Raw genomic sequence first — 12,803 nt, forward strand, 5'->3', positions numbered from 1 at the left:
TGCACTTGGCCTTGCTGAACTTCATGCAGTTTGCACAGGCCAACCTCTCAAGCCTGTCAAGGTCCCCTGGATGGCATCCCTTCCCTCCAGCACATTAACTGCACCACACAGCTTGGCGTCATCAGCAAACCTGCTGAGGGTGCACTCAATCCCACTGTCCATATCACCAACAAACATGTTAAACAGCATTGGTCCCAATACCAACCCCTGAAGTCGACTCAAGACAGGAAATCCACTAAGACACTCCAGTCACGTGGCTCTGAGATCCTGGATCAGTGCTACGCAGGGAGCCAAGAAATTCCAACCTGCAGCAGAGTCAGAGCTCTTTCTATGGCCTTTGTAGGGTACTCGAAGCAATGTTTTTGGTCTATGGCCCAGCTCTGTTTTCCTTTTGATTATCTTACAGACAGTGCTTAGCAACCCACACAAGATTGGCCTTTGTATTTAGGCTTTGCAGGAGAGCAAAACAGAGCAGGAATGAAGCTAATGTGCCTGCCTGCCACAGAGAGCACACTGAGTTAGTAATTGCCGAAACCCCTTTTCCCCCAGCATTCCTATCTACTTCCAGAGTCTGTCCGTAAGTCTCACTACCTGGTGTTTTGACAAGAAGCAAGTAGTCTGGATCAGTGTTTACAGGAGAAAGTCCTTTTTTAACTGTAATGCTTTAAATTACTTAAGAACAATTACTAGATCAACACCCTTTGTGCACCACAGGCTGGTCAACAAGGGAAGACATTCAAAACCGAGGGATGCTGTGTTTAAAGGGTGTTTTCCATGGAATTTACTCACAAGAGTTCATTCTAACAAGCACACTGGCCCCTCACATAGATTTCTGGGACTAATATTTACAGTAGTGCAGCAGTGAAATGTAGCCTGTTGTGTCCTAGATCATAGGTCCCTTCTGTGCCACAATTTGTTATTTATTAAGCACTATAAATAGAGAGGTTGAATGAATCTCAGCGTATATAATACAGAAACCACATACAAGGCTTGATCAAAGAGTACATAGCCTCAGTGCTTTCTAGAGATACTTCAGACAAGTCTTCAGCTTTGCATGAACTATTTGTGCAGCCAGATCCCTTTCCCAAGCACACCAAAGTCTGGCCTGGAAAAGGTTGCCCAGAGAGGTTATGAAGTCTCCATTCCTGGCGATATTCAAAACTCAACTGGCCATCCACAGTAGGTGACCCTGTTTTGAGCAGGAGTTTGGACTAGACAGTCTCCAGAAGTACCTAAATCACTCTCAGATTCAGGGTGGAAGAAAGATCTGCTTTAGAAGGCGTGAAGCAAACCTAGAACTTTCCACAGCAGGCAAAGTTTTCAGGAGTAGCCCACTGCAGAGGACGCTTCAGTTCTCCAGGACTGTGGAAATAAGAGCATGATTAAAGAAAATCAGTATCAATCATACAAGTTAGCCTCCTTGCCAAGTACAGTGGTGCAGCAGGAACCTTCCATCCCCCCTCTGCTGCCTTACCAGAGGAGGGGATCAATACTCCAGCCAGCACAGTGAACCACACAAGTTAAGGTACCATTAAAAACCTTTGTCATAGGTAAAGGTTGGGAAGTAACTGGAAAAAATTACTTCTGCCCTTACCTGCATACAGTTTGCACTTAGCCAAGACTCACCTTCTTCTGAGCGCTAAGAACTCACTGAACTGCCCCTTCTTTGCTCAGTACGATAAAGGAACTGGGTCACAGTCAGCTGCAAAGTTAAAGCACTGGTGCCACTGCACATCAGTGAACGCTCTAGTAGAAGCGTAAAGCATAAGAATAGGTGACAAGTCCTCTAACAAATGGACAGAATGATCCTCCTTTTCCCTGTGTTGGCACTATATTCCCATAAAAACCAGAAGTTGTCTTCATCTTTTAGTTTTATTGCAACTGGAAAAATCTTTGCAATCAAGACACCATTCTCAAAAAATGAAAACTGAGAAAAGGAAAGGCAGCACCTGAGAAGAATGTGGAATGCCAGGCTGCACTCCCCATCAGAAAAAACCTTGTGTTTGGCCAAACAGTATTTCAGGAATTGACCCAGCAGCGCTCACACTCATCTACATTTATGATTCCAGAGACATCAAGAGTGATTTAGAAGAGTCAAAACTAATGACCTGGCCATTATTAATTCAGCAGATTTTTAAATAATTCTGTTCAAGTATCAAGTCACAGGCTTGAAAAGTTGTGACATTTCTTTATCTTACCCTTGGAAGTATATTCTTTTTCTTCAGAAAGCTAAGTTCTCCAGATTGGAGGAGTTATCTAGAGTAGATCACAAGTGAATGCCTAAGAGATGCATAAGCTGTCCTACATACAATCACTTCGGAGACTTCCTCCAGTGGCTTAGAGATGATGGTCAAGTAGTACTTGGGGGCCAAGTGGAACTCCCAGCTGTCTAGTGCATGCTGTCACGTGAGCCAGAAAAAGCAGCACAAAGCATTATGATGCTTAACAGATAAGCATTATATCACAAACTGTGACCATAGATACACAGGAGAAAGCTTGACCAACCCCCCCCCCAGAATTCAGCCTATGGAGAGTACTGACATTATAGCAGCTTGAAATAGGACTGCCAGGCCCTAGATTTACAGAAGTATAGAGACTGTGGTAAAGCTCAGAACTGGGACCAGAAATAGCCCAAACTAAATTATTTTGTTCTCTCTAAAGAAAGCTGACAGATCCAATCAACAAGTTTCAGTACAGATGGTTTCTGCATATTTTTAATTTATTCAGGCTTTTAAGGCTGATAAGAATGCCACATTTCAAATTGATCCAAATCCACTGTTTCAGAGTATTAGTAATGCTGTGTTTTCATAATAAACTCTCTTAAAAGGTTTATTGTCAAAGCTTCTTTCAGGCATGCAGGGTAGGTTTTTGCCTTGAGCAGGATGCACCATCAGTGACCTCAAGCTGACATGCAGCTCTGCTCAGGAAGAGTGCCCTCCTGCCAGAGCACCAGTCGAGTCAACAGGAGCTGAGCCAACTGAGAAGCTACTGGGTGCTTCAAACAAAACCTCCAGAATTCATGCTATTATTTTCTTTTCCAGGTCACTCTGTATCATCAGAAATTGAGACACTTTGCATATATCCATACAATAAAAATCTGCACAATAACCACATGAGCAGTTCTGCCTGCTCTAGGACTACAAAACAACCCAGGCTTGGTGTGCCTTACTCTTGGACCATAGTCCTGCCCTAATCTTCCAGTTGCAGAAAATCCACAACTGAAACTGAGGTCAGGTCTGAACACTGCAGGCCTGTATTTTTCAGATGAACTCTGAATTGACCACTTCAGCACCAGTGCTGAACAGGGCTGCTGACCAGTGTGATTCTCTTAAGCCTTACAGCCGCACTGTGCCCCAGACTATGCAGTATGACAGAATGGAATGGTACGGTACCTGAGAGACAGCTATGGAAGTCACACAACAGAAGCAGCTCCAGCAGCCCCTGGGGTGCACCTTTTCAGATGAGGCTGATTCTCACTGCATGCTGTGCCTTAGTGCTACAACTGAGCCTTCAGTTTCCACACAGCTTTTCTTTCTTTTTTTTTTTTAATTCAATAATTATGTAGACAGCTTTTCCTCCTCTTAACTTGTATATGCCTTGATTTTTCTAAAGATCACTGCAAGGAATAACCTCAATGACAGCTCCAAGAACAGGGAGCCATGTCCAATTAGTGCACACGTGCTGTTTCTAGTCTTCCTTTTCTTCTTAAAAGAATCTACAAACTGCAGTTTCTAAATGCCAAGTATGTCTTTCTGCATGTGCATTTGAGTGGTGATCTTGGTTTATGCTTAGCTGAGGGCTTTTAACACGGAAAGATCTCATTGGCAAAGGGAGAGCATAGATAGCTTAATTCTACCCATTAAAACATATCATTTGGCATTAATATTGGGCCTCCTAGCACATCATCTTTTTGCCTACCTTTTTAAGGACAGGCCTCAATTTAAAAAAGAGAGAAAAAAAAAAAAAAGAGGCTAATTCAAAACTACCTCATGGAAATTATTTCCATTAGCCAAAAGGGAAACTCTTGCTATTTCACTCCCACATAGAAATACATCTCTGCCAGCTGTTATGAAAACAAAGCCAGTCTTATCTTTATTCTCAACGTGAAACATTACGATGATAATTTTTTTAATGTTAAAAAAAAAAATAAAATAAAAATCAAAGCTCTATGTTTTCCTGATGTTCCTGAAACAAAAACTTCTTTTTCAAGTTATTTTATACTCACATGCAATTTACCTTCCAAGAAAAAAGGATGGTGCCAAATATCTTAACAGTACATTTGAAATGGGTTTCAAATTATTATTTAGGCATTTATTGGATCCCTTAAGAATGGTTTTGAAAGAAGCCTTACCTTTATCCATTGACAGATGAACAAATTTAGAGCCCAAATCTAGAAATGCTTGTTTTTGAGAAACCTCATAAACAGTTTTGATAATGAACACGTGGAATATTCTAAGCTTAAGCAGTGAACAACTGTATATATACACACACACTCAAATATGAGATAAAAAGAGAATTCAACAGAACAAGAATTCAATTATACTAGCAAAGCAATTACTCTTTGTCTATACTCCACAGCAAAAAAATGTTCCTTGAGCTCTTATGAGCCAACATCATAGTCCAGGAAATCTCTTGCTCCTTAATTAGAGGGGATTGAGAATAACATCAGCAAAGCTTTATACCTGTTTAGGCAAATATACCCTGAGGTATATTTGTAGTGACAACTGCCAACATGTGTACATTCACACAGTGTAACCCAAGACAGTTAACCAGTTGCAAACTGTGGTCTGCCCAAGCTAATGTCTTGCTTTCATGTGCAGAGACACCACTTTTAGCTTTGTTTGAATGGCACAGCCACTGAAGGCATTTGGTACTCAGGAAGACATCTCACCTCAGACTTCAGGCTTGCTCAGAACCTTATCCTGTGCACTTTAGTGCAAGCAGCTTGTCCCTAGCACTTTTAAGCAAACTACTGAACTAGTTAGTTGGTTTAACAAACCTCAGACCATGAAGGATTCTGAGATGAGCAGGATTCTAATTAAATTAGAAACCTCCACAGATAATTACTGACCCTCAGAAAAGGGCTATATTTCTCTAATCCTTCAAAGCTACTTCTTGTGATTCAGATGAATTGGAGAACAAGACCTTAATAGGGAATAAGCTTAGTTACAGACAAGCTTTCTAAATTAAAGGATACATCCTCATGGCAAAGAAAAGGCATGATTGTTACCTATATTGTTTAACTTAACTGCTAAGCACTAACAGTGAAGCTTCATCATGTATAGGCAACAATTATACGCATTCATCATGACCACGGGACATATACAATATTGGCCAGCACATGTTAAAACCTAGTTTTTCACTGCTTTTTTTACCTATATGACATAGGCCCAGATAACCCAAATGAACAGGCACATTCAACAGTTACTCCAAGCCTTTGCATGCCTACCCGAAGGTAGAGAAAGAAAGGGTCAGGTAGGCTTCATGGTGCTACCTCATTCCCCCTTCCACTTACTCTCCTGGACCATGAAAGTTTCCTGCTGCAAGAGCTGTGATGCTGGTACCATCCAAATCAGGTGGTTTAAATCTGTTTCACTTCCCTCTAGAAAAATAACAGTAACTGAAGCATGGATATACCTGAAAGAAGTATTGGTCTGAAAGGCTACTTTAAAGGCGACTGAATCTTTGAGGAAACACAGCCTCAGAAGATGTCGTATTCCTCAGCAAACGGAATAGTAATCACAACCTAAATATTCTTTGTAGGAGTTGTTTTGAAAGCAGAGAAGAAAAAGAATGAAGATGGTGTACCTAAACAGGGTGTACACCTGGGGAAGCATCACAGGCAGTGCTCCCAGAGATTTACCTGTTAATCCCCACAAACACAGCATCAAAGGTGGGAATGTTTATCTCTTGGTAGGCACAGGTGGTAATCTGTGCCTCATAGGGACATGATGAGAATAAGCATTTACTCCTTTTAAAACAAAACAAAATCCCAAGGGAAAGTCAACTACACCTCCACACCCCACAACCCTCAATACATTAAAATGTAATTAGAACTACAAAATAGCTGAACTTACAAAAAACTGGTTCTGCTGCAAACAGAGGTACAGAAACACGATTAGACTTTTCTACCCACATTAACACTATTTTCTATTCTTTTTTATGGAAAATCATCATGCTAGGGGATATTTTGCACTGAAAACTCATTTATTTAAGTGTACTAACCATGCTAGGTGGCCAAGTTTACATACACTTAGCATTTACTGAGGTTGCATTCACTAGAATGAACTCAACCACTATTAATGCAGATGCCCTCACTATTTGGGTATGATGCCAAGTCACAATTCAGCAACACTCAACACATTATTTGGAAGATGTATTTTCAAATAAGAAATCTTTACTTAAGCTTTAGGGCAGCTCATTAGTTCAGCGAAGAGATGTTAATCTTGTAATTCTTCCTCAAAAGTTCAGGATCTCCCTTAGGTTTACCAAACCATATCAGTCACCATTACAAATGAATCCACACAGAGAGAAAAATCAAAGTTAATTTAGCATGGATTGTTGTGTTTTTTGGGGTTTTTTTAATTCATTGCTTAATTGTTCAGAAGATGAGTGGAAGTTATTCTGGCAGGTGACAGGGGAAATATATGGAGAGGGAGGGAGCACATAGGACATGCTACAATGCAATCAATGAATCCAGCTGAAACATCCCAGCTCACAATTTGCCAAGTCAAGGGTGAAACATAACATCAACATGCTGTAGTGTATGCTTTGAGGCACTAAGTCCCTCCCCACCCCACATCCCCCCTTCCGTCTCCTTTGGAAGCATTCTGAAACACTTTGAACCTTAAATCAATCTCCTGTTGTGTGACCTCTTTAACTCCTGCTGACTATGTGACCCTAGAGAAAGAAGGGTCAGTGGAATTATGCACTGCAGTCCATGAACACAGCTGCAGACATCGGTACCAACAAGGCAGGGCTAGGGTAAGAAAAAGGAAAAAGAAAGAGCTCAAAAGAAAAATCTCTCACCAAACAAGAAAGATGCAAAGTATTTGCCACAGCTCTATTACTGGCTTCCTCATCAGCCACAATACTGAAATGAATGACTTGAAAAAAACTTTTTTAAAAACACGCCTTTAAGCTCTACATGGAAAAAAAAAAAAAAAACCAACAACCAAACAACTCCCCACCTATACTCTATGTTTTCTTGTTTGTTTAAAGGCCATATTCCCAAGGCTAGTAGATGAGCATATCTGCATATCAGGAGCCCCAAAACTGTGCAGAGGCACACTGAAGTGTCATCTGTACAATTAAATTGCTACATATGCACAAATACACAGAAGATCTCTTTGAGAAACTATGGCAACCACTAGTCCACCAAGTTGCGATTCCCCGTTTGTCCGTACCTTTCTTTGTTCTTCTAGTCCTTCCCAACTTGGACAAGCAAAAGAATCAGAGGTATTAATGAGGTTGGGATTGGACCTGCAACAAAGGAGCTGGAAAAGCAGAGAGACCTACTCACAACCTTGAATCTGGAAATACTTTAAAGGAAACAAACTTTTCAGTAGAGCTGTACAACAGTGATGAATGGCAGCATGAGCCTGGGATACAAAGTCTTGCCTAGGAAACTGGGGTTAGAGTGCCCATAGTGCCATTGAATCACTTGCTGGAGCACTGTCACAACTGACCTTTAATTTGGACGCCTCACTTCTTTTTGTCCAGTTGAGATACTTAAGGCCTGGTTTTCAGCAATCCCAGCTCCCGGTCATTTTCCCACTGGAATACTACACTGGCCAAACATTTGGAAATTGCTCGTAAGTATTTAAAAATAGCAAGGCTACTATCCAAGTATCAAACTATATGTACCTCTTTTTCTATCCTAAATTAAACTTTGAAAGCCTCTCAGGCCCTCTGTGAGGGTTATTGATGCTTATGGAGTCCTCTGCTATCCTCAGATAGAGAGCCTGGTTGAACTGCAAAACACTCTCTTTTCATGTTTGTATTTAGCCTCAGGGAGAAGGGCCTCCTCATGCAACGTACATTGACATTTAGACCAAAATGCTATGGACTGATATTAAAAAACAGTAGAATTTTTTACTTCATACAAGTCTGAGCTATGGTTTTTTGCATAATTTTTTCCAAACAGCATTTGCACAGAAGTTTGTGCTGTAACAACGGGTCTTTTCTCTTTCAATTCTGTATTACATTTAACATCCCCTCTTGATCAATACATTACAAGACAGTCAACTCCAAACCAAAAGAACTCAGTCCTCCTGTGCAATTAGTAATGCAGTATTAACCCAAGACAGCATTTTCCCTTTGTGAACCTGGGAAGATGCTACCTGTTTTTTCCAAATATTGGGATGTCAATTGGTATTTCTAAAATACCATTGTCAAATATATACATATGTAAACATACATACACATCTGTCTTTTCACACTCTTGAAATCTAAATTATGTAAAAGAGAAGCTCAAACGGCTGCATTCCAATTGTAATGAAGACCTCTCACCTGCCTTTCACCTCCACTTTTCAGTCACTTAAATCTGGTTTCTTTCTAATCTTCTCTGAAGTCTTAGACAGCAACAGACTCAGTACAAAGATCCCTATAGACAAGTTTATGTGCACTCTGGGGGAAGAAGAGCAAAACCCTGTCTGCCAAGTCCAGTCCACCTATCCAGCCTTAAGGCCACTGCTGGAAATACAGAGAAAGAGACTGACTCATCTTCCAGCCCTTTTTTAATGCACCATCGCATAGTTCACAGTGTTTCCACACAGTTTGTCTTTTTCCCCTCAACTTCTTGATGTGACACATGCCAAGATGCTGGAGACTCCCTGCTCCTCCAAGGTGAGGACACTGCCATGCATTCTAGTTACCACTGCTCTCATGCTCTGCCAGCTGCTATTGCTCCTGCTGGGTTTTTTTTGTTTGTTTAATCAGTGTATTAAATTTTACCATTCAAAAATGTTATTCAGCACGTGCTTTAAAGAAATCCTGCCTCACTCCTCTGGCAGCCAATTAGCATTGATGGCAAAAAGTAGTTCTACTACTACGGTTTAATCCAAAGAATACCAATAGAGCAGAATCAAAGCAAAATGATTTTTTGGGGGGAGATGCATTGCTCTCAAGGTTTAATCCTAATTCTGATCTGAATTTTATTACTAGTTAGAGGCAAACTGCTCAGACATCTTTTGCACATGATAAGACACTTACCAACCATAGTATTTTGGGGCAGCAAGAAGCCTGAAGTGCAGTGATCTGCTTTTATTATTGTATTGATATATCAATACTGTAATTATGAAACGGAATTTGGTTTCTCCCTATCCTCAGTCTGTCTCCATACCATTTTCTATTCTACTCCCTCTCATCGCTGCATGCTAAATGCATGCAGTATCCATGAAATGACACCATGCCTTTGGAACAAGAATACTGTGGAAATGAGAGCATTTAGAAAAAAAGACTTAGCTTCAAAGTTTACTTTTGCTATCAACCTTACTTCTTTTACATCACTATATGTCATTTGTATCAAATGACCTGATTAAGACCAAGAATGCATCCACAGAGGACAGCTAACAGCAAATCCTCTAAGACAGAAGGGACCGAACTACTGCTACTGCCCCATGTGCAGTAGTAGTTTGGAAAAGGATCCTTTTCCAAACTACTATGAATAGTAGTTTGGAAAAAGATCCTGTGCCAGCGTCAGAGCTATGCTGGGGATTATTTGCATTCCCAGTTACAAGAGAAAATGAGCGAACGGATGCTACTGAGATGCAGAATTGCATCCCCTTGCATTTGCAGCCCAGATATTTCCCCAAAACAGAGTGCCGATGGCCTGATCTCACCCTGAGCCTTTCTTCCTGCCCCTGGACTCTCAGGACACACTGTAGGTGTTTAGTGTTTCTTGGCCACCTAAAAGGTCTAGTGCGGGGGTTGGAAAGTCAGGCAGGCTGGCCACCCTGCTGTAGTCCTTCCCTGTATGATAGTGCAGTTACTCTCACTTCAGCAGAGGACTCCAGAGCAGCAATGGAGATTTTTATTAAACAGACCCAAATCTACAGTAGTAGACAGAATGACAAGACCTTTCAATAATTAAAAGTATATGCGACTAAAGCAGATTACACAGAACTACACCTAAAATTCTTCCCAAGCCTTGCCTCTAGCTGGTAGCACTGAGTATTTTTACTAAGGAAATGGCAGTCACTGGTGGCCTTGAAGGCACTTGTCCAAATTTATCTGAGTAACTAATTTGCTGCAGCTCTACTAAAAATCTCTCTAAACAGCAACAGTCAAGAAACAAACTGAACAGCTAAGCAATCACTGGCCATTAAAATCATTGCCAGGCTCCTTTGCTAGTATCAGTTGGGAATGAGAAACCTTCTTTCCCCTGTTTGCAGTTCAAACATCCAAACCCTAAACAGGCACATCAGTGATTAAAAACTAGAATGTCAGCTCGAGGCAGGCTGAGCCAGAACAGATCCAGGCTATATGAACATGCCTCCAAAATTTCTGGTTCAAAAAGGAATTAAATGAAGGATGGGAAAACAGAAACCGAACTTGAGCAGCTGGCTCAGGGAACTGCCTTTCCCTCTTTCAGTACACAGCAGCGCAAACCTACCTAACCCTCATATGCTGCACAGCACCTCACTTGGACATTTTCTAAAGGCAGCAATACTCTACACTGGCATTTACACAGAGAAATGCCAGCTCTAACATTGGGCTCTATATAATTAAGCTGAAATAAGAAATGCTGTTCCAAAAGGAAAGGACAGCTTTAATCAGGTGGAAGCCTAAGCACTGTTTCCAAAGCCATTAAGAACCTATTTCTTGCCTTCTGACTTAAGTATATTAAGGGTATATGTTATTTTGTTTTAGCTGTAAGTCGGGGGGGGGGGGGGGGGGGGGGGGGGAGAACAACTAGCAAACGCTGAATATTTTGGTTATTTCTCATGACTAAGAGACTGCATTTCCAAATCATATACTTTTTCCAGAAGGTTTGATTTGATTTCTCAAGGTCAGTGCAATATCACAGAGCAGTTTAAAAAGAGAAAGTCCCTTACCTGTGGCAGAGTGAAGACTCTCCAAGCTCCAGTATCTGGACAGGACACCTCTCATCCCACCACCACCACACACCACCCCACTGCTGTCTGAATCTGAACCCGGTGAGAGCCCAGAGCTTCCACTGCTACTGCAGTTTTCTCCACTGTGTGCCCCACTGGACTCACTGGGGCACTGCTGGGTCCTCATGCAGGCAGGTAAGAGGGAGAGCCAGGGGCTCTGCTCTGCTGGGGAAGGAAATGGGCAAAGCGCTCTGTAGCTGCTCCCAGGGCAGTGGTACCTGGCAGTGCTGCCTGAGGACTGAGCTGGATTCCTATCCTCCTCTCTGCTTGTCTCAATGCATCCTGACATCATAGGGGTCCACTAAGGAGGCTCCCTCTGTGGCAGCTCGGCTGCTCTCAGCTGCAGCTTCTAGCAGCTGATTTTCATGAAAGCTGATTTCAAGGCATTAAAAAAGCAAGGGTGGGACAGAGATCTTTCCTCCTAATTTGGTGGAACTGTCAGATTAAAAATAAATTAAGTGGGAATAGTAGAATTTCATGTATTTTTAAAATGCCCAAGTGAGAGAGACCTTGTGTTATCTGCTTCCCCTGAGAACTCAGAAAGGACTTAACATATAAACTAATCATATTTAGAACTGGCTGCGGCTGCTGCTATTAGAAAACTATTTTTGTAAGTCCTCAGAAAAAGAATTCAAAATGAAATCAAAGCCAGAAAAACATAGATTGAGATTTGGGGAGGTTGCAGCTGGGAGCTTTGAAAAATCATTTAGCATCCACTCCCAGACTGTGGACCCGGGACAGTCCCTATTTCAGTGTGTGATCTTTGTCAGAGACCTCAGTCCCAAGTGAAACAGCATCACTAACTACTTTTTAATCAGAAAGTTTTATCTTCTCATTACCTAACATGTGATTCAATGTGTCCCTATAAAAGGAATTCTGAAAGAATACTATTTTCCTGAGAATGCAGAAAAACCTGTACTGTTTAACAACAGCTTTGAGACATCACAGAGGTTTTATGATAAAGGACATTTCCAGACTGCCACTCTGCTAAAACATCTGCCTTGCAATGGCAGATTTGTCAAACTATCAAAATAATTTAGGGTAGCCACATGGTTTGTACCATGTACAACAGAAAACATTATAAAACTTCTTCTGTTACCAGAATAAGTGTAAGACCAGAACTAGATTGCTTCAGAGTGAGATTATCCAGATCAGCTCAAAGTTAGCCAGGTGAGACACTGTAATTTGGGGTTTGGACTGAAGTAAACCAAGAGCTCAGCTCCACTAGCACAGGTGGGAGAGTGACAGCTACCCATAGGTGGGACACAAAGGATCATGCTGGGAAATAACAAACCACTCTACCATTTACAAAGTGTCTAGACACCCAAATCCAAAACTAGGAGCCTAATTTCACACAAGAATTGAAAATTCTTGATTTACTATTTCTGCGTAAGATAATTCTGTCCAAAGTAAATAAAGCCACGTTATTATATGGCCATCACAGCCTGCTCTGACAGACAGACCCCTTGGACTCACTATCTGTGCAACAGCAGTGTTATTTTATTTCAGCAAGACTTCTGTTTTACTGAATATTTCCTAAAAGTAAAAAACCTTTGCCCTCCATCACTGCAGGTTACTACAAAGCATCCAACAACACTAAACCAACTTTTGAGTCCTTAAATATTTCAGCTATTCTTTACAAGAAAGGTCTCTGCAGTAGTAGCAAAACTAACATTTCTACCATGG

The 12,803-nt window shown here is 41.3% G+C and overlaps 1 protein-coding gene across 3 annotated transcripts in view; it reads right to left on the reverse strand.

The window, feature by feature from the left end:
* Positions 1-12,803, reverse strand: part of ARHGEF4 (Rho guanine nucleotide exchange factor 4) — a 221,545-nt gene that overhangs the window by 88,406 nt on the left and 120,336 nt on the right. Inside the window, exon 1 of one of the 3 annotated variants that reach the window (XM_054836093.1) lies at positions 11,058-11,475. The exons of the other annotated variants lie outside the window; for them this stretch is intronic. Coding sequence (XP_054692068.1) covers positions 11,058-11,409 — 352 coding nt within the window. The 5' untranslated portion in view covers positions 11,410-11,475. Of the gene's footprint in view, positions 1-11,057; positions 11,476-12,803 lie in introns of those variants that run through there. 3 annotated transcript variants of the gene reach the window in all.

The sequence above is a fragment of the Grus americana genome, chromosome 9 (assembly GCF_028858705.1).
Source record: "Grus americana isolate bGruAme1 chromosome 9, bGruAme1.mat, whole genome shotgun sequence".
Taxonomy (NCBI): Eukaryota; Metazoa; Chordata; class Aves; order Gruiformes; family Gruidae; genus Grus; species Grus americana.